Source organism: Bos indicus x Bos taurus, chromosome 10 (genome assembly GCF_003369695.1).
Source record: "Bos indicus x Bos taurus breed Angus x Brahman F1 hybrid chromosome 10, Bos_hybrid_MaternalHap_v2.0, whole genome shotgun sequence".
In the NCBI taxonomy this organism is placed as follows: domain Eukaryota; kingdom Metazoa; phylum Chordata; class Mammalia; order Artiodactyla; family Bovidae; genus Bos; species Bos indicus x Bos taurus.
Genome location: NC_040085.1, coordinates 86,556,513 through 86,569,302, shown reverse-complemented (window position 1 = coordinate 86,569,302; position 12,790 = coordinate 86,556,513). Strand labels below are relative to the sequence as shown.

The 12,790-nt window shown below is 40.8% G+C and overlaps 1 protein-coding gene across 1 annotated transcript in view; it reads left to right on the top strand.

Moving 5' to 3' along the window:
• The window catches only part of SEL1L (SEL1L, ERAD E3 ligase adaptor subunit), a 64,725-nt gene that overhangs the window by 45,522 nt on the left and 6,413 nt on the right, over nucleotides 1-12,790 (top strand). Inside the window, exons 13-20 of the mRNA XM_027552587.1 lie at nucleotides 213-290; nucleotides 1,664-1,726; nucleotides 3,028-3,115; nucleotides 3,429-3,577; nucleotides 4,411-4,576; nucleotides 6,403-6,477; nucleotides 7,419-7,591; nucleotides 11,621-11,749. Coding sequence (XP_027408388.1) covers nucleotides 213-290; nucleotides 1,664-1,726; nucleotides 3,028-3,115; nucleotides 3,429-3,577; nucleotides 4,411-4,576; nucleotides 6,403-6,477; nucleotides 7,419-7,591; nucleotides 11,621-11,749 — 921 coding nt within the window. The remainder of the gene's footprint in view (nucleotides 1-212; nucleotides 291-1,663; nucleotides 1,727-3,027; nucleotides 3,116-3,428; nucleotides 3,578-4,410; nucleotides 4,577-6,402; nucleotides 6,478-7,418; nucleotides 7,592-11,620; nucleotides 11,750-12,790) is intronic.

Here is a 12,790-nt window from a genome sequence, read left to right as displayed (position 1 = left end):
GTCATGTTTATAAATAAGTCGTAAATTTGGCATGACCAAGAATATATTAAAAATATCTGCTGTTAAGATTTTGCTTTTAATTCTAAAATATCCTGTGGGAAACTATGACCCTTTGTTGAAAGATTTCATGAAACCATGAGATGACTTAGGGAAAATGTAATTGCTGAGATGATTACAGCTCATACTGAAATTGGGGTCTGTCTGTTTTCCAGATGTACTCAGAAGGAAGTGATATTGTACCTCAGAGTAACGAGACGGCTCTTCACTACTTTAAAAAGGCTGCTGACATGGTAAGCCTTCTTGACTCGGTGTATTGAAACGTGTGCCATATTCCTGTTATTTTAAGAGATAAGTTTTTAAAGGAATTAATCATAATCAACTTATTCTATAAATTATTGGAAGTGCTTTTGATTCATTTGGATGAATGGATTAGGAAGAAACCTTCTCAATAAAAAGCTATATACATATATGTGTGTGTGTGCGTGCGTGCATGTATGTGTATATTAGGGACCAGATCATTGAATATTAAGTCTGTTTCAGTTTTACTGAGAAGTTTCCTGGCCAGGAATAGAATGGGAGTTATATAATTTTTAATATATATATTTTTATATAATCATACATATATATAATATTTTATATATATTCAATATATAATTATATGTTGAATATATATTATATATATTATATTATATATATTATATTATATATAATGTATATTATAAATATATATTTAATATATAGTATATATAAAATATATATTATATATAATAAATTTGTATATAATTTAATATATATTAAAATATATATGTAATATATAATTTATATAATTAGTAATAGAATGGGAGTTATATAATTTACCCTGTTTGTATTGCAACTTGAGGTTTAAAGCTTCACTGACTAGTTTTGATCATTATAACACACAAGTTAGACTTTCTTTGGCCCCGAGAAAGCTGCCTCTTGAGTATTTAAGACCCTCTGACGCCAGTGTGTGCCCTTACCTCTCTGTCAACTAGTACACGTTACTAGCTGGTAGTACTACTACTAAGTGGATTAGTACGACTAGTACTTGTTGTCCCAAACGACAACCACAGTTAAGTTTTTCCTGAAGGGGCATGGTGACACTTTTTTTAAAGATGCTTCTCTCCTGAGTTTTAGGTGGATACTAGATTTTTCTCTTTAAGGTTTCAAAGCAGTGATTGTCTTTGTTCCACACAGTCCAACAACCTTAAGCATACCCTTGCCACTGATCTCAATGTGTTGATTCTGCCCTGTGGCAGCATCTTCTTTGTTGGGGTGGGAGGCTACCAGTGGAAAACCAACCTCCCCCCCCCACCAAAAAAAAGTGACCTACTTTTAATTTTGGAAAGATTAAACATATCAGTCATGTTTCATATCACATATTTGTGAACCAGATATTCATAAGGTAAGTCACCAAAATTTAATTCTAAGTGAATTTACTCGTTACTGTTTTTCAGCAAATATTGAATGTTAGGTCTCCAAAACTCAGTAACCTGTGTGGTCTGATGGAAAGGAGGAAATTTCTGTTTTGAATTGAAAAACTTACTAAGACATGTTCTGAATATGCTTATAAATTATTTCTCTGCAGTCACTTTTTCTTGCCTATTTTTTTTAATGAATCCTTTCATTTTGGTCTGGTTGGCAGGGCAACCCAGTTGGACAGAGTGGGCTTGGAATGGCTTACCTCTACGGGAGAGGAGTTCAAGTTGTAAGTTCTCAGTCCTAACGTTCTGACTTCAACAAGCAGTCAGCTGGTGACGTAGGAAGTGCTCCTTAACTAGCTCCCAGTCAGCCCAGGTGAGGCCGTTCCGTTTGTAACCAGAGCTCCACTGGGCCATTCTCTCTTAGGTTTGGTTCCTTGCCACCGCTCACCCCGTCCCACCGTAGCAGCTGCCTCTTGGCCTGGCTGTGTCTCTGGTGCCTTCTCAGGGCGTGAAACTGTTTCTCATGTTTCCATCTCTGCTCTTCGCCTCACTTCCTCTCCCATCTCTCTCAGGCTTCAGTATCTCCGGGCCGCATCTTCACTCAGGCCTAAGAAAATTCTCAAGTCCTGTCGTGTAGAGTGAGGAAAGCTCTCTGTGCTACCCCTTGCCCTTCTAGCTGCCACCTCTCTCCTTTCCAGCCCTTTCCTTCAGTCCAGGTTTCTCCAGAGAAGGAGCTCCGTGAGCTGCTGCCGTTCACTCCTCAGCTCTCAGCAGTCAGGCTTCTACCTCCTGTCACTGCGCTGCACGGCTCAGCAGTGACCTCCGTGTCAGCCCACACGGCGCTGGTTCTGCCTCCCTGGACTCTGTCCTCCTCGGGGCCATCTGGGTTTTCCGGGGCCACTGCGCCTCACTCCTCTGCGCTTCTTACTCACACTGGAGGCCCTGGATCCTCATCACCGTCCCCACCTCTGTCTGATCTCCCAAGCCATGTATTCTTTTAATTTGGGCCCAGACTAAGAGCTCGGTAGAGTATTCTAGTCCGTAGATATTCCCTAGCATTAAAGACAGGGATGTGGTCTCATTCTGATTTCCTTCTAATCATTTTAGGGTAGTAGAATCCAGGAGTGTCATTTGTTTCATTTTTCTCTGAGGATATGTATATTTGAAATATGATAATAATGTTTGATAAGCTGTTCAGGGAAGGAACTAATAAGGACAGAATAATTTTTCTTATTTAATGTTTAAAAATTCAGGTTTAAAAGGGTTTGTTGATTAATAGAAAAGCTGTGACTGTTTCTTAATTTTTGATCTGCTGTTTTAGTAGTGTTGTTTTATGTTTTCTGAGAGCAGACATACAAGTTGTTTCACAAAATAATGTATTTGTTTTTCTGCACGGTCTTAAATGTTAATCCACCATGACTGAAAAAATATTACCATCTGTGTATTATTAAAAAGAAGGTCTTTTAATGACTTCAGGAATATTGTGTGCTTTGTGAATTCTTTTTATGATGAATCTCCTGACTTCAGAATATGTCAGCCTTTCGAGCCTTCTCATCGTGTGATCATGTGACCTCTTTTTCTCCAGAATTATGATTTGGCACTGAAGTATTTCCAGAAAGCTGCTGAACAAGGCTGGGTGGACGGGCAGCTGCAGCTTGGCTCCATGTACTATAGTAAGTAATGATGGATACTCCACATCTAAATTCCCTGTTTTCCTCTAGATGTCACTGTGATGTGGAAGTGAGAGCTATTGAGTTTCTATCTGATGAATGTCCTTCCAATTCAGTAATTTGTGTACATCTTGTATTGCCCTGTAGAATGTATTAATCTGTATTAATGTGCAAATCTATGTTAATAAGATTCATATCATTCTGGAGTAAGAATTCTGAGTTTCATTTAGTTTTATTCCTAGGTAGGGCTTCTCTGATGCTTTAGCTAAACCTCACTTAACACTGTTCCTGACCTCTCATGTGATTTTCCTTACAGACGGCATTGGAGTCAAGAGGGATTACAAACAAGCCTTGAAGTATTTTAACCTAGCTTCACAGGGAGGCCATATCTTGGCTTTCTACAACCTGGCTCAGATGCATGCCAGTGGCACTGGAGTCATGCGATCGTGTCACACTGCGGTGGAGGTGAGGGCTCTTCTGCGCTCGCCCGGGAGGAGAGTCTGCGGTTCTGATTCTGGTTCTCTTCGTATGGTTTCTTCTAGAGTAGAGACAGACTCGGTCGACTGGCACTGAGACAATGAGGGAAGGCTCTGACTGTCGCACTTACTGATTCAGTTTGTCTGTCCCCCTGGAATTAGCCTTCATAAGAGCGGATATTATTGTCTGTGGTCTCTCTGGCACCTCAGACAGTATCTGAGACATAGCATCAAAAAGTATATGTTAAATGAATGTTGCAGGGGGAATGCTGATATCTCCCAGCTGGAGCCTTTCCTCTTTAGCTTTCTCATGATTGGCACGTCAGAGGAACATTGTTCAACGCTTAGCACAGTTTCTCAGGGCTTCCCAGGTGACACAGTGGTAAAGAATCCACCTGCCAATGCAAGACGTGAGTCCGATCCCTGGGTTGGGAAGGTCCCCTGGAGAAGGTGATGGCAACCCACTCCAGCATCCTTGCCTGGAGAATCCCATGGACAGAGGAGCCTGGCGGGCTACTGTCCCCAGGGTTGCAAAGAGGTGGACAGGACTGAGCATGCACACACAGAGTTTCTAAACCTCTCTATGCCTCAGTTTCCTTCCTCGTAAAGTGGAGCTGTTACTGGAACTTACCGCATAAGAGGGTGGCCCCTCACAGGAGGAGTGAGTGAGTTACTGTTCAAATTAGTATCCCAGATTTATATATATATATATTTTTTTTTAATAAAACTGCCAGAGATTCAGACAGCAAGCTTAACAATTGCTTGTAGCCAACGTGCAAAAAATGATTTCTGACACACCTCTCTTTTTTCCTGTTCTCACAGTTGTTTAAGAATGTATGTGAGCGGGGCCGGTGGTCCGAGCGGCTCATGACTGCTTACAGCAGCTACAAGGACGGGGACTCCAACGCCGCCGTGATCCAGTACCTCCTGCTGGCCGAGCAGGGCTACGAGGTGGCACAGAGCAACGCAGCCTTCATCCTCGACCAGAGTGAGGCCCACTCCCGTCCTGCCTGGGTGTGGGAACACAGGGTGCACGTCAGGTTCAGTTCAGTCGCTCAGTCGTGTCCGACTCTCTGCGACCCCATGGATCGCAGCACGCCAGGCCTCCCTGTCCATCACCAACTCCCGGAGTTCACTCAGACTCATGCCCATTGAGTCGGTGATGCCATCCAACCATCTCATCCTCTGTGTCGTCCCCTTCTCCTCCCGCCTTAATCTTTCCCAGCGTCAGGGTCTTTTCCAGTGAATCAGTTCTCCGCATGAGGTGGCCAAAGTATTGGAGTTGCAGCTTCAACATCAGTCCTTCCAATGAACACCCAGGACTGATCTCCTTTAGGAAGGACTAGTTGGATCTCCTTGCTGTCCAAGGGACACTCAAGAGTCTTCTCCAACACCACAGTTCACAAGCATCAATTTAAGACATCAAGTTAACTTGTTTAAACAGAAAAGCCACAAAGATACTTCTTTATTGAACTGGACAGCCCACATGCTCAAGTTATTTTACCTCAGATCTCTAAGCCATCAAAGTGAGTTTTATGGAGTTGACACTAGAAATAGATCCAACATTGATCATAAAATTAACTGCTTTCAGTTAAATACATTTGTCAAACTACAGCAAATATAAAAATATTGTTTTTCCAGTGGCATAGAGATTCCTAGTGGTTCAGTGTGAAATGTCAGACTGAATGAAGCACAAGCTGGAATCAAGATTGCAGGGAGAAATATCAGTAACCTCAGATATGCAGAAGACACCACCCTTATGGCAGAAAGCGAAGAACTAAAGAGCCTCTTGATGAAAGTGAAAAAACTGGCTCAACATTCAGAAAACTAAGATCATGGCATCTGGTCCCATCACTTCATGGCAAATAGATGGGGAAACAATGGAAACCATGACAGACTTTATTTTTTTGGACTCTAAAATCACTGCAGATGGTGACTGCAGCCATGAAATTAAAAGAGGCTTGCTCTTTGAAAGAAAAGCTATGACCAACCTAGCTGCTACTGCTACTGCTAAGTCGCTTCAGTCATGTCCGACTCTGCGACCCCATAGATGGCAGCCCTAGACAGCATATTAAAAAGCAGAGACATTACTTTGCCGACAAAGGTCCATCTAGTCAAAGCTATGGTTTTTCCAGTAGTCACACATGGATGTGAGAGTTGGACTATAAAAAAAGCTGGGCACCGAAGAATTGATGCTTTTGAACTGTGGTGTTAGAGAAGACTCTTGAGAGTCCCTTGGAGATCCAACCAGCAGTCCATCCTAAAGGAGATCAGTCCTGGGTGTTCATTGGAAGGACTGATGTTGAAGCTGAAACTCCAATACTTTGGCCACCTGATGCTAAGAACTGACTCATTTGAAAAGACCCTGATGCTGGGAAAGGTTGAAGGCAGGAGGAGAAGGGGACGACAGAGGATGAGATGGTTGGATAGCATCACTGACTCGATGGACATGAGTTTGATTAAACTCCAGGAGCTGGTGATAGATAGGGAAGCCTGGCGTGTTGCAGTCCATGGGGTCGCAAAGAGTCACACACGACTAAGCAACTGAACTGAGTGGTTCAGTAATTAGTCTCATTATTAATTCTGTGGTCAGAACATGCCTCGGGAAGTAGTATTGTCCTGAATGCAATGGTTCCTTTGAACTCAGTATTTTATTCCCATACTCGTTTAATGTCAATAATTTTTTCATTTAATATTTTGTATCCCATTTCTTATTTAAATTATGCTGCATGTATCCACCCTGGTTTGCAGATGAAGCCTAAAACTCGAGTGCCTTTGCTTAAACGCCTGGTTTGTGTTTCATTTTCCTTGCAGGAGAAGCGACCATTGTAGGTGAGAATGAAACTTATCCCAGAGCTTTGCTTCACTGGAACCGGGCCGCCTCACAAGGTGAGTGGTTGGTTAGTTCTAGAATAAGAGTTTAACCTGGGGGCCTTTCTTTATTGTATCTTTGTTTTTATCTTCCATAATAAGGATTCATTCGTGACTTTAAACAGAGATACTGTTGCTTAACTTGTTTGCCTGATTGGTATTCATTCTTAGAATGAGTTCTAATCCCAGGGTTTTTAAATTGAAATGCAGGATCTTTGTACTGGACATTTATATCATCCTATGCTTTACTCTGATTTATAGTTTGAGTCTAGCGTGTTGTGTAAAATGACAATTGAATAAAATGTGTAATAGAATATAGGTGTAAAACGTAAGATTTCAGCCTTTCCCCACTCTTTTTTGTTTGACTATTTCTTTCTCATGCATACTACTCTCAACGTTATCTGCCCATCTTGGCTCCAGTTGAACTATATAAAATGTTAGATGACACAATAGAATACAGTGATCATTTGAAGAGTATTGTTAGTGAAATAGAGATTACACCCACTTTGTTTTGTCTCTCTCTGACTATTAAAAAGCCTTCTTCAGAAGGGCAACTCTTCTGATTTTAATTTTTTACTGAATTTGTAGCTTGGCTGAAGAAATTGCTATAAAGTTTGTGTGTTAGAAGATGGACTTCCCAGGTGGCGCTAGTGAGAAAGAACCCACCTGCCAATTCAGGAGACTCGCGTTCTGTCCTTGGGTTGGGAAGATCCCCTGGAGCAGGAACTGGCAACCCACTCCAGTATTCTTGCCTGGAAAATCCCATGGACCGAGGAGGCTGGCAGGTTACAGTCCATGGGGTCGCAAAGAGCTGGGCATGACTGAATGTGCACATGCACGCTGTGTTACAAATGAACATTCTGTTTTATGGAAGCATGTTAGCAGGAGGAGAAATAAGAGTTTCATCTGCTTTAAACACAGTTTCTGATTGGCAGTTTTACATTTAACCGCTATTTCAGGCTATACTGTGGCTAGAATCAAGCTTGGAGACTACCACTTCTATGGCTTCGGCACGGATGTGGATTACGAGACTGCGTTTATCCACTATCGTCTCGCGTCTGAGCAGCAGCACAGCGCACAGGCCATGTTTAACCTGGGCTACATGCATGAGAAAGGACTGGGCATTAAACAGGTGGGCGTGACTTCAGATGTATGCGTGCTGCCATTTTGATTTGGGGGAAAGCATCTTCGTTTTTATAGGAAATAGGCTTCCTTTGGAGTGTGCTCACGTTTTAGGTGCTAAGTTAGAAGCCAGTCTTGTAGTATTTCGAAAGAGTACCCTCCACCTCTCTCACCCTCAAGCATACGTGCGTACGCTATTTAGGGTATTAGGCCAAAGACAGATCCATAAAAGTGGAAAACCATCGCTGCCTCTGCTGTTAACTCCTGTTTGAGAAACTGTCCATCAACAGCCAAATTCTGTCATTTCTAAATTACTTTGAAATGAATTAAAGTGTTTGCTAGTGCTGAACTTATTCTCACTCCTACACCTTCCTACTGAAGTCATCCTTTAGACCCGTGGTCATGCAAGTTTCTACCTGTGTTAAAATAACTTTGAGAAACGTATCCTCTTACACATTTTTAATTTGACATTTAAAATTTCTCTTAAGTTTCAAAGAGTCTAAGTTCTAGCTATTTTAAACACTAAAATTTTTATAAATGGAATGACTAAATTACTTTAAATCCCAAAATAATTTGATACCCTCATTATTAACTTTTTAAAAAAAGCATGGCAAATTTGTTAATAAAAATTGTATCCTTTACTTTTCTCCCTGAATTTATATTTTAGTCCATTATTCCTAAAAGTTATATACCAGTGTAATATACTGATCACTCTGTCATGCTTATCTGAAACAAAAAGTATGTAAATTCGAATTTGAATTTTATTTCCTGTGATTATAGGCTGTTTTAAGAAATATTATGGGTATATTATTATAGTCAATTATGAATATACTGTTGATCTCATCAAATTCATGATTTTATAAAATTTTACTTTCTCTAATGCATCTTTGAGATGAATAGAGCATTTTAAAAAATTATTGTAAGTATTGTAGAATAGATTTAGCATTCTATTTTCTGTTTTATAAATATATGAGTGGAACCTCGTTCACATAAGTAAGTACATGGGAATGGGAAGAGTTCCATAGCAAGGTTATTGGCTCTTTAAATGGCTTTAGAGTGCTGTGCTGTCTGGGTCAGTGTGGGCTCTGAAACAGTGCCACAGAGCAGTGGCTTAAGCAGCAGGCGTTTATTCTCCCATTTCTGGAGGCTGCGAAGTTGAAGGCCAGGGTGCCTGCAGGTTTGGTGTCTGGTGAAGGCCCTCTCCTCTCTGTGGCCTCTCATGAGGAAAGAGGGAGAAAGGAGCAGCAAGCTCCTTGAGGATTCTGATGAGGACGTTAATTCCTCATCAGATCCCGATAACCTCTCAAAGCCCTCACTTCTTCATACCTTAGGGCATAGAGTTTCACATATAAATATTGGGATAATGCAAACACTTAGTCTGTAACATATGCCAAAAATCAGATGAATCTGTCATCGAAGTTATTTCTAATGATCCATCACTGGATAACTTGGGTAGGTCCCCCCTTCAGTTCTGTTGAAAACAACAAATTAGAAACTAGAGACTTGCAAAAAGAGGTGTTCCCTGGCCACTGGACTCACGCTTTCTCAGTTTCTGGGAGTCACATCTGAAAGGCTTTCCCAGGGCTGATAAGGAGCTAATGATACTCCTTACTCATTCAGTCTCCTAGAGACCTTTTGTGCTTAAAAGAAGGTGGTTCATTTCACTTTGTTAATGCACTGCTTTTTTGTCAAAGTGCTTATTTTATTGAATTTGAGTATTTTATTTCCAGTGTGTAAGTTTTGATACATTTATATGAACATTAGATGTTGAATATAGTTTTATCAAGAATCCGGAGCTGCAGGCTGTGCGTTCAGTTCGTGGACAGTCTGCTGAATAGCACAGCTGCTGAAGCCTCCTTGCCCTGTCAAACCAGTCGGCCAAATCCGACTCGGTTTCTATCAGAAGGCCTGACTTTGTTAATTCAAATAAAATTAATGGGCTTGATGCCTAAAAAGATCACACATAAGTTGTGGTTTTTACACATTTAGTAATAATTTGCAAAGACAATCAGAATTAAAGTGATGAAACTCTTAATTTTTAAAAAAATCTGTATAATAAGCTGTACAACAAGAAAATCAGTGCTTTTCGTGTCATAATTTGTAATGTTATACAAATTTAATTTGTAATGTTATACAAAGCTTATGCAAATTCTTACGAATAAAGACTAATGAAATGCATAGTATTCCTTTGATTAGAGTTAGGGGAGAGACTGCTGGTATCCATAATTTTTTTTAATTTATTTATTTTTAATTGAAGGATAATTGCTTTACAAGAATTTTGTTGTTTTCAGTTAAACCTCAACATGAATCAGCCATAGGTACACATACGCCCCCTCCCTCCTGAACCTCCCTCCCATCCCCCTTCCCATCCCACCCCATAGGTTGGTACAGAGCCCTGTTTGAGTTCCCTGAGACATACAACAAATTCCCATTGGCTATCTATCTTATATATAGTAATGTAACTTTCCATGTTACTCTCGTCATACATCTCACCCTCTCCTCCCCTCTCCTCTTATCCATAAGTCTGTACTCTATGTCTGTTTCTCCATTGCTGCCCTGCAAATAAATTCTTCAGTACCATCTTTCTAGATCCCATATCTATGCATTAGTATATACAGTATTTATGTTTCTCTTTCTGACTTGCTTCACTCTGTATAATAGGCTCTAGGCTCATCCACCCCATTAGAACTGACTCAAATGTATTCCTTTTTATGGCTGAGTAATGTTCCATTGTGTGTATGTACCACAACTTCTTTATCCATTTATCTGTCTATGGGCGTCTAGGTTGCTTCCATGTTCTAGCTATTGTAAACAGTGCTGCAGTGAACATTGGAGTACGTGTGTCTTTTTCAATTTTGGTTTCCTCAGGGTATATGTATAAGAGTGGGATTGCTGGGTCATGTGGTGGTTTTATTCCTAATTTTTTAAGGAGTTCCATTAGTTTTAATAAGGCGTTATGATCACCTTTTCTTATTTGTTTTCTGTTTTTTAAATAAATGACATATTCATACTCTAAAAACTAAGCAATCCAGCATCCAATATAGATAGAAAAATTTAAGTATTAAATTAAGATGAGGATTGGTGATAATTGGAATAAATAATTCAGGATTTGATTGATAAGATTTAATTTCTCTATCGAATCATCCACACACAGGCCATGGATCACATAAAGTTTGATGTGTGATCTTGAAAAATATGACAGTGCAAGTAAAATGTGTTACTTTTTTAAAAAAATCAAAGACACTCACCATCCTGTCACTTTTGTTTGATGCTCTCTTCTTTTTAACTAATGACTTGCCTGGGGACAAGTACAGAGAAGAGCCGGAAGTAACTGCTTCTATTTAACTGTGCAGAAAAAGTCAGTCTTAGTGTTTAGCCTTTCTTTGCCGTGTCATGGAATTCTTACCTACGAATTTAGTATTCTTTGACAATACTCAGGGCATGAGAGAAGTGAGGTTGTTAAATGAGATTTTTGCAACTCACACCATCCCATTCTACCATTTATCTGAAGGCAGAGCGCCCTCATCTGGGCCACAGTTAGTAATAATTTGTTTCCCCCTTTACAGAAATACATCTAAGACAGGGAAAAAGAGGATTGAGAAACCCCTACCACCCCTTAGAAAACTTTTTTGAGTATGTCCACCCCAGGATAAAGATCTCTACTCCAGACAGAAACTAGAAATTCCTTACGCTGACTGGTTTATAAGTAGGAAAAAATTAACTTGAGACCTACAGGTCACCCCAGAAGTCTCCGGGTTAACAGTGTTCTGCACAGACCTCACATACAACTGTGTCCAGCAAGGGGGTGTCAGGTCAGGGACACACAGGTGACCTTTCAAATTGTTTCCATTAGATTCTTCAAAAGCAAGCAGTTAGATAATTAAAAGAAATTCTCCCTAATTAAAGCTTGAGTTCTTTCTTTGAATAAGGGAAATTTTAAAATGAAACTTGAAAGGTAAAATAAACTTTCCGAACATGTAAATAGTAATTATTTTTACTTTAACAAGAAATGAATCTTGGCTTATTACCTCTGTTATAGGATATTCATCTTGCAAAGCGTTTTTATGACATGGCAGCCGAAGCCAGCCCAGATGCTCAAGTACCAGTCTTCCTGGCACTCTGCAAGTTGGGCGTTGTCTATTTCTTGCAGTACATACGGGAAACAAATGTAAGTGGTCCACGAATCTCCTAATGAAAATACACATGCTATAACCTCAACCCACAGGTTTGGTTTTGCTCAGTTGGGGGAGAGGAGAGTAAGTGACTGGTCTTTGCCCTTCTTCCTGGGTAGAGGGACCTCGTCGGATGAGGGATGAGGGTGCCGCAGAGCATTTACAGGTGCCAGGGGCGCCTGACGGGTCCCCGGTGCTAAAGGGCATCCCAGGCGGTACACCAGTGAAGAGCCCGCCTGCCGATGCAGGAGACGCCAGAGACGCGGGTTCAAACCTTGGGTCGGGAAGATCCCTTGGAATAGGAAGTGGCAGCCCACACCAGAATTCTTGCCTAGGACATCCATGGACAGAGGAGCCTGGCGGGCTCCAGTCCATGGGGTCGCAGAGTCAGACACGACTGAGTGACCGTGCATGCATGTATGCCCATTGCTAGTGCATTTCATTGGTGCAGATGTTTTCTGGTTAGGGGAATCTGAGACTAACCCATGACAACTTGAAATAGTAGTTAACTAAGTTCAAAAGCATTTACTCAGATGACTGCCTAGCAGTGACTCAGACCAAGCACTTAAAAAGAGAATTTAAAACATGGAAAGAAGTGGAACCTGAGAGCCTGCCCAGGCTATTGTACTTCAGATTCTTCTGCTAGTGAAACATGTTAAAAACAGCACCGGAAGTGTTTTCTAAAAATACCTAGAATTATTTAAATGTGCTCAACGGTAGATCCTTGCTAGGAGGTGGGTGGGTTACCCATTCTCTTCACAACTACCAGCTTAGTTTCCAACACAGGGCTCTAGGGCTCTCCAGGTGTCTGTTTTGCTTACAGTACCTGTCATTCCTCATAACAGATTCACTGGTGCAGCATTTAACTCTCAAAGTCCTAAAAGGTATGCAGAAAGAAGGGCTGTTTAACTTTAATTCACTCCAGGCCAGGAAGGGATGATGTCAACCTTTTGTTGGCATCTTTCAGGACGAGTTGATGCACCCTTTCACCGTTAGATTCCAGAAGGGGCCTCACTCAGTGTTAACATATGTAGATT